Source organism: Hyposmocoma kahamanoa, unplaced genomic scaffold (assembly GCF_003589595.1).
Source record: "Hyposmocoma kahamanoa isolate Upper Pololo Valley unplaced genomic scaffold, ASM358959v1 63, whole genome shotgun sequence".
Lineage (NCBI taxonomy): Eukaryota > Metazoa > Arthropoda > Insecta > Lepidoptera > Cosmopterigidae > Hyposmocoma > Hyposmocoma kahamanoa.
The window spans coordinates 14,038,436-14,051,314 of NW_020653851.1; the positions used below are offsets into that span (position 1 = coordinate 14,038,436).

General features: G+C 34.2%; 1 protein-coding gene across 7 annotated transcripts in view; it reads right to left on the reverse strand.

The window, feature by feature from the left end:
- Window positions 1-12,879, reverse strand: part of LOC113230074 (low-density lipoprotein receptor-like) — a 242,864-nt gene that overhangs the window by 17,843 nt on the left and 212,142 nt on the right. For all 7 annotated transcript variants that reach the window (XM_026463808.1, XM_026463809.1, XM_026463814.1 and 4 more), the window contains exons 5-11: window positions 11,669-11,895; window positions 10,965-11,232; window positions 10,579-10,830; window positions 10,004-10,304; window positions 9,178-9,396; window positions 2,911-3,055; window positions 307-516 (exon numbers count right to left, since the gene is read on the reverse strand). In XM_026463808.1, the coding sequence (XP_026319593.1) occupies window positions 307-516; window positions 2,911-3,055; window positions 9,178-9,396; window positions 10,004-10,304; window positions 10,579-10,830; window positions 10,965-11,232; window positions 11,669-11,895 (1,622 nt within the window). The remainder of the gene's footprint in view (window positions 1-306; window positions 517-2,910; window positions 3,056-9,177; window positions 9,397-10,003; window positions 10,305-10,578; window positions 10,831-10,964; window positions 11,233-11,668; window positions 11,896-12,879) is intronic.

The following is a 12,879-nucleotide window of genomic DNA, read 5'->3' on the forward strand; positions in this document are numbered from 1 at the left end:
TTGAAACAATTGCTGTTTGAGACGCAAATAATGTAGATCTATTGGCGGCCAATATGGAACTAAATATCCCACCCTATCGTATTCAGGCGGTACATTTCTTAGCCGCTTTGTTAAACGCCACGACGTACCTACATTTTTTACCCAACACGAAGTAGCCGTATTAGAAAACAGCGCCGTTTTACAAAGCGGCTAGCGGTAATCTAATACGGCCCTTTATACAATACGGATGCAACATATGCATCAAGTAGAATAAGAGTAGCAACAACTATTAATTCGTGTAATTAAAAGCAACAAGTATTAACTCACCGTGTGAGTAGAAGTAATAGCCTCAATATCTTTCCCGTTGAACTTATTGGCGCGGTAGACAGCAGTCTTTTCCCAATCGGTCCAGTATACCCAATCCTCAAAAGTGGTGATAGAGAAGGGATGACGAAGAACATCAGTAGAGTAGAGAATAACCCGTCTAGCAGAACCGTCGTAGTTGCATGAGGAAATTGTGTTCAACTTAGCGTCAACCTGTGAATATGAACAGTTTGTTTTCCATCGTGAGAATAATGAAATTAAATTAAATATATAACAAAATCGGTCATGTTGGTTTGTGAGACAGTCGTACCCGTTTGTGTAATAACAAAAGTAGTTGCCTGTAACTATAAGTAATTTACATTCCTAACAAGATAATTTAGTACTCTTTTTTGTTAACAGCACTGATTATTGACAATGTCAGTATTCTTCTTATTATCAGTATTCAGATGAAATTGAGTCATTGAAATCGCGTTACCTATAGAATGTCTAAATCTATCTTGTCAGCCTTTATTTTTGGAAGAAATATTAGATGAACCTAACTATATATTTTTAGAACATTAATTGTTGTTTTCCTTTTACTGGTTTAATACTCAGGGCAACATGTATGTGCCTACCTCTAACGTTTGTGCTTATAAATGATGAGAAATGGATTAATAATACACTAATAACTAGGTACACCCTTTATCGCGGGTGCCATGAACATACACATAGACAACCACAAATTACACCCAAACCCACACCATGAGATAAATAAATGTAGGCCATACAAATATTTCTCCCGGCCCGGGAATCAAACCAGGGACTTCATCAGCATGGTAACCGTTTGGCCACCGTGGCAGTTATTAAGGTAGATAAGTACAGTTAAGAGCACTTCAAGCTGACAATTTAAGCAAATCAAGTTCCATATTTTAATTTGCCGTAATGCAAAGGAATAAGTTGCGCCACTTAGTTAAATATACACACTTAAACTGCCTACCTACGAAATACCAATACCACTTCAAATGCAACGCCATATTATTTACATCAAGGTTAAAACAAAAGCTATCAATATCTATGACAAATCAAAATTCGCCATTACGATAGGATCTTATCTAAATTCCACGAGGTATTTTATTCGTTGTAGAAATAAAACATTACTGAGGATAGCAAATTCATGATTGGAAGATTATTTTTTTATCAAGATCGATAGAAAGACATTATATAAAATTGTGAAAAGCAATAAGCTTTATAAGTAGAAACTATTGTACGCTGAAACAAACTCATAACACGCGCTCTATATAACAGTATAATAACAAATGACTACACTATTTAAATAAGTTAACAGCCACTTGCGAAACAAATAAGAATTCTAATACACGTACCTATACATTCCTGGGCCGGGAGAAATATTTGTATGGCCTACATTTATTTCTCTCGTGACTTTGGGTGTAATTTGTGATTGTCTATGTGTGTGTGTCCATGGCACCTGCGACACAGGGTTTCCCTAGTGCGGGCCTATATTGAGTGTGTGAGTTATTATTAAAAAAAAAAAAAAATCTTGACACTTGTCACCTTTATATCTTTGTTTTTTTTTTGGAATGGCGAACAGCAATAGTAAACCCGTAGCGAAGTTATAGTCAATTAACCTCCATGAAAGTTTCTTATAATATTTACCCAAAAAAATAGGTACATATTTCCGATAACAATAATTGAATTTCAATTTCGCTACATTTAATTGCAGTCGAATGTTCCTATGTAAGCATTTCAAGTAAATATACTTCCGGACATATGATTCGAGTCACGTAGCGTTTTTTTTAATATATTCGTTATTTTCAAGGGGCTAGAATACAAAAATATTATTAAGTTTTCCCAAGTTTTACAAATCAATTTTTCAACAAGGACATGCGGAAATAACGTTTTGTATATACCAGCTTCCAAATTGAATTATTAGTTTCTGACCTATTATCATGATAATTATCCATGTTGGTTAATAGTTTTATCTTTTTTATCTCTTTATTTTTTTACTTAATGACAAACAGTGATAGAACTAAATAACCATGAAGAGAAATCCTTGGGAAAACGATTTGGTTTGTGACTTTTTTTAGTATAATATTTTACACGTTTGTATACGTATCTGATGCAAACACATTGCTGGCGGTAGCATTTGTTTTTCCAATTAATGTTATAAATATCCATTGACTTACAATTATATGGACGTCGGGTCCGCGCTAAAAAGTGTCCGAACTTATAGGGCGTTAAAATCGTATACAGAGCGTCATTCACGCCTTAGTCTTCGTTTGTTCGACTGACAGCGAAGCAAGCAAAATTAGACAGTACTGCGATGACATTACAATTTAAATTGAACGTTTTCGCTTTTTCATATTCCTTTACATGTCACTACGTTTAAATAGGTTGACTTGGGACATTTTTTTCGTGGTTTTTGTATTAGACCCGTCGTCCATTTATTTGTAAGTCAATGTAAATATCACAATAATTTATCAAGATAGACATATTGTGATTCTTATCACTTCAAACCCTGTTAAAAGTGCAAGGTGGCGCGAATTGTATGTCGTTATGCCCCAGTGTTTTCAAGAAAACAACGTATGTTACGCACACTTATTCACTTACCCAATAGACTCGCTTGCGTACAAGATCCAATGTTAGACCATTGGGCCATTTAACGTCATAAGAAACAATGGTCTGCCTATGTGAGCCGTCCATGCCAGCGCGCTCGATTTTCGGGGTCTGACCCCAGTCCGTCCAGTACATCCATCTACAACAAAGTATTTATTTATTCGCTAACTCATTTAAAATGTAAGTATTACATATAAAATATCACGATGATCATCGTTTCAGGTTTCAGTAACTTTTTTGGGAAACTGAAAATAAGATTAAAATTTCGTAAAAAAAAAAAACTTTTTAAAAAAAAACGATCTCAAAATTTTGTGGAAACTTCTATTTGCCAAGTTTTATTGATTGAATTCAACACCTAATTTATCGCCCTTAAATGCAGAATATTTTCATCAAATTTGAATGGAATCACACCACTGAGTTACTTTCCAAAATAATTATATAGTTTTGGGAAATCGGTTCACAAATGTCGGATTAATCGCGTAACATAGAAAAAAAACAGTCGAATTGAGAACTTTCTGCTTTTTTTTAGTAGGTTAAAAATTAATTTTGACAATAAATAAAGACAATTTCTATAATACAGCTTATTTACTTACATTTCTTTTTATAAGATAATATCCTACTGATTCAAAAATGTCCTATTCTATACGTATAAACTCCACATTTGTAGAGTACGGCTAATTAATTGTACCTGGGGGTCTACTCTCGATCTCCGTCCGAAACAATTACTATCAAATAAGCAATACTCGACCAAATGAAAAGACGCGTGATGCGAATGAAGCTTCATACTTGATACCTGTCTTTTAATTTAGTCGAATATTACTTATTTGACAGTAATTGTTTCGGACGGATGTCGGACGGAGATCGAGTGTAGACCCCCTGGTTCAAAAACCCATTTTAACAAAACAAACGCGTCAAGACTTATGAAATAAACATCGAAACTTTGTAAACATAATCTATTTTTAACGCAGTAAACATACGTCAATACAGTTCAAATTTTGTTTATAGCACATTATTTAAAAAGAAAACCTTTTGGGGAAAGTTTTAACGATTGTAAATATATTCATTAATTTTAAATTTATTTAAGTGTTGTTGTGTGTAAGAAGCTAATATGACTGTTTTTGTTCTTATTATTCTTCATAAATGCTAGACTATGTTTAAAAAAATACTGAAGTAGGCACTGAAGCGTCCACATTTTTATTCTTACGTGGCGTTTCAATATACTACAATATTTAAAACAACTAATTGTTTGTTGAATTGGCTATTGTCACACATTGACATGCTTTTTAAATATACGACGTAATGATTAAATCCCTTGCGAACCCGGCCATACACGATTGATTGGTTTATAAGAATAATTTTCCTAGCGAAACTCTTCTACCTATCTGAACCGGGCCTTCGTGACACGATTGCGCATTACACTAACTTACCTTGCATTTAAAATTAGTGCATCGACTAATCGCCTTGCGAGCATCAACACATCAGTTCGGACGGATTTTAGCGGACCCACCTTTTTGGATCGTGATTATCTCATTTATGCTTTTTCGTCTGGAATACTCTTTTCTAATACCTACCTAAACGTACTAGTACTACGATTAAGTCAAAAACATCATGATAATAATAACGAGAACTATCTAACCTGCAAAAAAATGTTGATGATTTTTTTTCAACACAATTGTTACGACTGGCGCCCAAGATAACTTTTTTGCTTGCTTTTTTCGGATTTTTCAAGATATTTCAGCATGAAATCGGAAGACGAGTCTGAAGATGACGTATCTCTAAATATGCACAGATGGGAGAAGAAGAAACGTCTTCTAGCTTACCTGTCACGGTAAGCTAGAAGACGTCGGTTGGAATCCGATCGAAGGAATTTTTTCTGAGTGTTCGATCTTTGTATTAATATTTTAACAAACTAGTGGAGTAATTTCACAAAAAAAAAATTGAATATCAATTCAATAAAAATTTTAAATTATTGTTGTTGTATTTTCCTCAACTATATAATATAGGCCCATCTAAATACAATCGTGTTTCTACACAATTGTGCGCCTGTTAAAATAGGGTCGAAATTAATACAATTGTGCGGGCCAAAGTTTTCCAAGATGGCGGCCGGAAAATGAAAAATTGACCTTAGATTGGTCATCTACAGGTACCTGAAGGTACATACAATATTTTTCGGAGAAATTCCAAGTAGTTTCAGAGCCGGTCCGAAAAGGATAATGTTATAATCATGACCAAAAATATTTATTACAAGGATTATACAAGTAAGGCAAATAATAAACGGCTTTGCATGGTACCTACTTAGTAATAGGTACCTATTATAAGATTGGTTTGATAAGTCCGTGATTTTGAAATTAAAAAATATATTATGGTTTATTTTTTTACATAATCTTTAAACTCTACACCTTGACCAGCGTTATCCTAACTTCTTCAACTCATCAAAATATTTTTTTTTTTTTCAAATTCATATTAATTTATTTTGAGACATTATTTAGTCCATATTTGTTAGTAATAATCTTATGAGCTAAGTTAGTAGAAACAAGGAGAACAATTACAATACATTAAATTAAATAACATTATTATTAAATTTTTTTGTCAAAATGAACATATTAAATTAAAAATCATATAAAAAAGTGAAATTAGGCCAATCTTGTGAATACAGGGGGTGTAGCTATTGCTTGTCACTTTGAACATCAAAACTTGCCGAAGTATGATACAAACTATTGTTCGACAAGTTTTGATGTTCTGATTGCAGAGGAGAAACGGAATACTCGAAATTCCGTTTTCTCCATCTTCAAAAAGTATATCGACCTCACCTAACTTTTTTATTTTTTATTTGTTTAACCTTAAAGTCACGTATTTAATAAACCGTCGTACTTCTATAGTATCTCAGTACTTACTAGATTATATTATAGTCTTTTCTATTTTTAAATAATGTAGGGGAGACGTAATATCGAAATATATTTAGGTATAATTAAAATATTTGGCGTATGGATTTACATTATTACTATCGAAGTGATCAAGTAATAAATTTGAATTAATGACTATTGACAATTTATTATCAATAATGGTGCTTAAGCAATATAATCAGTCATTTGTATTTATCATGTATTAAATCGATTGACTGATTTGTGACCACAGACATATATCTAGATAGACGACACAAGTGTATGTTCTTCGCGGGCCCAAATTAAGTGAAATTCACTTACTTGCCGCTGCTACACTTCAGAGCGCGCTCGACCGTTATCGCAGAGAAACACATTACAAACTGCAAACGCACCATAACCAGAGACGTTTCCTTCCACGGGCAAGTGATTTTGTAATCAGAAGATGCATAATTTATGTTAAAAACAATTCTTTTGGATTTGTATGAATTTCGAGGAAACAAATATGCAACCCAGTGTATGCTCTCTCATGATTTGTAATACATTGCGGCTTTTACTTGGTACGATATATTTGTGATTCTTTGTTAATACGCCGTGAATATCGAACAACGCACTTTTGCATAATACATTCAGTTTCTGTGGTACGGCCGCTTGTACATTTTTTTGGCCAAATTTACCATTTAATGATGTATTCGTTAGGCAACACTGTTCTCGATCTGATCGATTTTGAAAACAAAGGGACGAAAATTATTATGACCTTAGGAATATTATAAAAATATTCCATACCTAACTCTTTTGTTATAACGTTTAGTAACGTTTCGTTTTTTTTTCAGATTTGTAGTATCTATCTAATTTCTATGTAATTTTTGCAGCACGTTGCCTCGAATGTCCGAGTACAGTGAGACAATAATTACATATTAATTATTATTATTATTACTATTATTGAATTATTACGAATAATACAAAAAATATATATAATGCAAAGAATTAACAGTGCGCTGTCTTTACAAAAACCTGGAGTTGGTCATACGTATGACATCGTTGCTTTCGAGGACGAAGGTGGTCTAGTTTATCCCACCTAAGATGCTATCCAAATATGCACAAGTAGCAGAGTTAGAAATCCGAGAAATAATAAACAAATAACAAAAATTTCACACGAGCCGATCATTAAGTAAACCTCTTCTAATTAATAAGATTTTACCATATTTTGTCAGCAGTAACATTTTCATTTGTCTTGCCATTCATCAATTTGATCAATTACCCACAGAAAACCATTCAGACAGTCGCAAGTTCATATATTGAGGTGCGTTTTCATTATTTAAGTTAATCGATAATATCTTGTATTACAAAAAGATGTTATATAATAAGCTCATTTTACTGGAAGGACCGTAATTTTAATATTTGAAGTCGATTAAAAAGTAAAGTCTGAATTTTTTTAACGTAAAATAAAGGACTAGACTGTCTTATTCTGGTATTTTTCTACTATTATTATTACGACATTGTAATCAACATTGTCAACAAATACTTGAACAAAAATTATTCTATTTAGAATCGATTAATCGAATGGAATACGCGTGTATACGCGTATTCCGTTCAATCAATCGATCGAAAATCACTTAGTTGCCGCTTCTACGCTTCAGAACAAGGACGAAGGTGGTCTAGTTTATCCCACCAAAGATGCTATCCAAATATGCAGAGTAGCAGAGTTAGAAATCTTAGAAATCATGATCAAATCACAAAAACTTTACACGAGGCCGACATTAAGTAAATCTATTTTGTCAGCAGTAACATTTTCAGTTGTCTTGCCATTCACCAATTTGATCAATCACCGACGGAAAACCATGTAGTAAATTTAATTAAGGCAGTTTCAAGTTCATAAATATGTGCGTTTTCATTATTTAAGTCAATCGATAAGATCTTCTATTACAAACAGACAGTTATATAATAAGCTTATATTATTTCAAGGACAATAATTTTAATATTTGAAGTTGATTAAAAATTGAAGTTTAAATTTTTAAGTAATCAAAATTTTTTTACAACAACTTTTAATAAAGGACATAACTATATTGTTTTGGTATTTTTCTACTATATTAATATATATTTCGCAACTACTTGTAATCAACGAATACTTGAATCGATAAATTGAATCGAATGGGTACGTGTATTCCGTTCAATCAATCGATTTAGCGCGGAAATAGGTTTCCCATTACTAAATAGCTCTTGTGACGTCATGGTGGATACATAAAATGTGGCACGCTCGGTTTTCATACAAATTGCTGTACTTGCGGCGTCTATCTAGACATATGTCTGTGTTTGTGACGTTAATTTGAATTGTAGAGAACAGGGGGTCTACTCTCGATCTCCGTCCGAGACAATTACTGTCAAATAAGTATTATTCGACAAAATTAAAAGACAAGTATCCAGTATGAAGCTTCCTTCGCATCACGCGTCTTTTCATTTGGTATGGTAAGTATTGCTTATTTGGCAGTAATTGTTTCGGACGGAGATCGAGAGTAGACCCCCTGATTACTGTTCTTACAAACTTATACATACCGACGGCATCTATGAATACTATCCTAATTACCAAAAATGCAGACCACCTCAACTGCATTTTTAAAGTGGTGCTATCCGATACTATCCACAATATTACTTTTGTGAAATTTGTAATGGATTAGATTTCAGCCAAACATACAAATCAATATCTACTTTATGCGCAAATTGAATATGCACATTATATATATAAAATTGCAATTTACAGATTGCACAGTGTACGTAGATCCCGTATACAAGTATGCACTTAGATACTCGATAGATAGATTAGGTAATCCAAATTTAATCTACCTTTTCAGACACTACGAATTTAGTATTAGCAACTCACTCAGGACTTTATTATCTGGTATACATGGTTTCAATTCCTTACAAATCTAATAGTAAAATGTGCCTACGAATGAGTGAGTAGTATCTATTCAGTTTGACTATTTCAATTGTAATTTGTTTACCGATTTTGAATGCAATATTGATAACAGACTGAAAATAATTGACCGAACGTTTTATATTGGCGTTACCCAATACGCAACCAAAATAAACCGGTTATAATACCGATAACTGATACGTAAATCGTAACGTCGTCGTTTGTCGTTGACCTCAAAACTGCTACTAAAATTGAACTGTTTTTCGATTAATAAAATAAGATTTTAATTGTTCTTGTTATTGTTCTTTTTGCGACTGTTGTTGCTGTTTTGTATTTGCATCTACTTATATAATTATATTGATATTTCACACCTACGTTCCATACTTGGCACGGGTTAAAGGTGTTCTTTTCCTTAAAGAAGATTGTTTCTGTCAGAGAGGAAAAACCAGAATTAATTGTATGTATACGTACCCATCCAAAGGGTTCAAAGCGATCGCCCTCGGTTCCTCGAGCCTGTCTCTGATAAGGATTTTCCTCATATTGCCTTGTAGGTCTGAGAGCTCAATGTGGTTCTTTCCAGTGTCTGTCCAGTATAGATGATTGTAGATCCAGTCCACGGCTAAGCCATCTGAAGTGATCAGTTGCTCCCCGATTACTACTGTACGTTGGCTGCCTTCATCTATCGGTGCTCTGTAATTTTAGAAATGGTTGCCATAAATCCTCACACTCTGGATTAAAATATATTTTGCTCCGTATAAGTTTTTGTTTATAGTAGCGCCATCTACGTGTAGTATTTACAGCTCCTCTAAAACACTTCGCGCTAGTGGCGCCAGAAGACGCACATTTGTTTCGTAGTTCCTAAACGAGTCACTAGATAGCAGTGTCAGTCTCGATTTACTACTTTACTAAAGTTGGAGTATTAATTTAATCAGAATTATATATTTACTTATCTCGTCAAATTATTGTGCTTACCTCGAAGAGAGAGGCTTTAAGTGTATGTATGTAATCGTCACCTCACTGTTAAAATGTTTTATGTCATTTTTTTAAATTTTATGAAGAGGGAAATACACGAAACGTGATGTTTTGAAATCTATCCATAAAATATATATAAATAGATCTCAGATGTCTCTATATCTCAGATGTCTCTACATCTCAGATATCTATTTACAGAGGTAATTAACATTTTATCAGGTAATGAATGCACTTAATGTTTTTGGACATTGTAAGAAAAAAATATTTGAAAAATAGTGGACATAATGAGGTTTTAATAATAAGGCGACATTATGCTATTACTTACTTGTAAATCTTCTCCTCCGTAACATCACTCCAAAAAATCATGCCAGTTCTAAAGACGTAGTCTAAAGCAGTAGCTGACTTCGTGTCGTTTACAATGGCTACCATTTCATGGTGATCCAAACTGATCTTGCGAATGTCGAAGCGTCTAGCGAAGAGAAGTGATGGATGACCTTCAGTGGCCTTACAACGGGTACGGTCCCTTGGGTCACGAGCGTAGCCAGCGTGGCACTCACACTTGAACGTTCCTTTCTCGTTGATGCATAATTGGGAACATGCGCCTGGATCTGCACATTCGTCTACGTCTGGAAATGCACAGAAAAACGTTTGAAAGTGGCAGCTAAATTATCATCAATCTAGAATTTTTTGACAAAATTATAACAGTTTCATTGGTTAGTTCACTAAAACAGAGATTGCTTTCATAATTTTGGTAATGAAAGATATTTTTTTTTTATATTCAAGAAATACCTTGTAAAATTTCGCTAACAAGTTAGACATAATGAAGTATATTAATTAGCAAGATATTTCATTTATTACACTTACAATTTTTTATCCATTACCTAGAGATAGGCGTATTACCTTCGCAAGTCCTGTTGTCAACAAGCTTGTATCCTTTATCACAATCACAATAATATCCAACTGGAGTATCAACACATTTCTGAGTGCATCCGCCATTGTTTTTTGCGCATTCGTTCTCGCCGCAGCGGTCTCTTGGCTCATCCTCAAAGTTGGGACAGTCAGGCTTCTTGTCGCAAACTTTCGTCAGAGGAATGCACATGCCGCCGCCGCAGTCAAACTCCGTCCGCTTGTCGCATACAGTCCTTGGTCGTGCTGTGGAGTAATATACATTTAAGTTACCATGAATACTTCACATTTTGAGTATTTGGGAAAATGTACTTTTGTAAGAGATCTATATAAAAATACTTCGTACTTAAGACAACACATACACGTTATTATAAACTTACTACAATTGAATTCATCACTGCCATCGGGACAGTCCTTTTCACCATTACAGTATAGAGCTCCTGGAACACAGCTGTGGTCTTTGCATTGGAACTGATCGGGTCTGCAGGTTACGTTCCCACGGCAGAGCTCAGGAGCCTCGTCACCACCATCCGGACAGTCACGATCCCCATCACACACCCATGCTTTGTGAACGCAGGTCATTCTATCACGGCATTCGAACTCCGTTGATGTACACGGAGAAGGTATTTTAGGAGTCGTTGCGCAACCCTGCAAATATCCAACACAAATTTTGTAATATTAACTTCCACAAATAGTGGGTTTAGATTGGTATACCGACGGAGGTTCGAGTCCTGTCTTTGTATTAAAATTACTTATAACTAGCTATTTTTGCATTTATTTCTAGTGTAATATATGAATATAAAAGACAACAAGCTTCATATGGTACCTAAACTCCAACGGACCTTGTTACCTAACACTATACCATTTTGAACCTATACTTATATAAAGAGAGTACAAGAATCATGAACATTTTAATATACAGGAAAATTGAATTCAAATTCGTAAATTACAAAATGAAATGGGATGGGATCGAGATACCTTCTCAGAGCATTAATAATTCAGTTATATAGAGGAGCCAGGTAATGAGATCACTAGTCCTATCTCGAAACGCGATTTTTGTGCGTTACAAAATATATTTACTTACCATCTCATCACTGCCATCAGGACAGTCAATGTCTCCATCACAGCGCCAACGGGCCGAAACGCAATGGCCATCAGCACATGAAAAGTGCGTGCGAGGCTGACAAGTTGGGGCTGCACATTTCTCTTCATCAGTCCCGTCGCCACAATCGTCATCGCCATCGCACACCCATCTTTGTTGGATGCACTTTCCATTTCCACAAGTAAACTCGTCAGAGCGACACGTTTCATCTGCTTACACCAAAATCATATGTCAAATATTCTTTGAACCTACTTAAGACAAACAAACGATTACAGCTCTAATCTGCTATGAAAGAACACATTCAATTTTTTTTGTAGAGCATTGCAGCAATGACCTAAGTTTTTTCATTTATTTTGCAGCATCACAGTTATTCCTGAACCTAAGTAGACAGGTAAAGTTGTATTTTCGAATTTGTATTTCAGTTATTCACGGGAGCATTCTATTACTTAATTCCGGACATTGTTATAAAATATCTTATATATATAGCTTTATTAAATAGCTTTGCTGAAATTTTATTTCTGAAATGCAAAGCGAAGGAATTCCACAGATAATAAATAATAATGTGCTAAGTTTCGAGTGTGGTAGAGCAATAGTGCTTTTTAATTTGCTAAAGCTAACAGATAAAAGTTTTTCGAATACTAGGAGTCTGGATAGAACTCAGCATTTCACGTCCAAAATTCTAATCTTGTTTAAACATTTCATAAAAGTTTAAGTTAGCACAAAGAGCACTCTAGGTAAATTCAGTGGAAACTATAAAATATATAACTATGATTAAAATATTTTCAGCAGGCTCGCAGGCTTAACGGCATAAATTGCCGGAAAATGAAAATTAGACGAAGGAAAAATAAAACATTATTGTAAAAGGAAGACTGAGCAGAAATAATGTATTTTATCAAACATGCATACCACCCAGCAAATCTCGTTATTCTTGGATGTTTCTCTGTCTGAGGAAAAATTATCTCCATTCCTCTCGGCTACATTTAATTGAATTCCTTTGAAGAACAGACAAGTAGAAATAGTTATCCTCGTTTTTCAGCAAAGGATAATTTCATGGTCGGAACATTAATTTATATCACAGCCACATAAATAAAATGAAAAAGGTATCCTCCCGTCGAATCCAGGTAATCACGTGAATAATTTGTAAATAGCGTCAGGCCTTGAGCTAAAAAGTACCTAAAGAAAATTTGACAGCG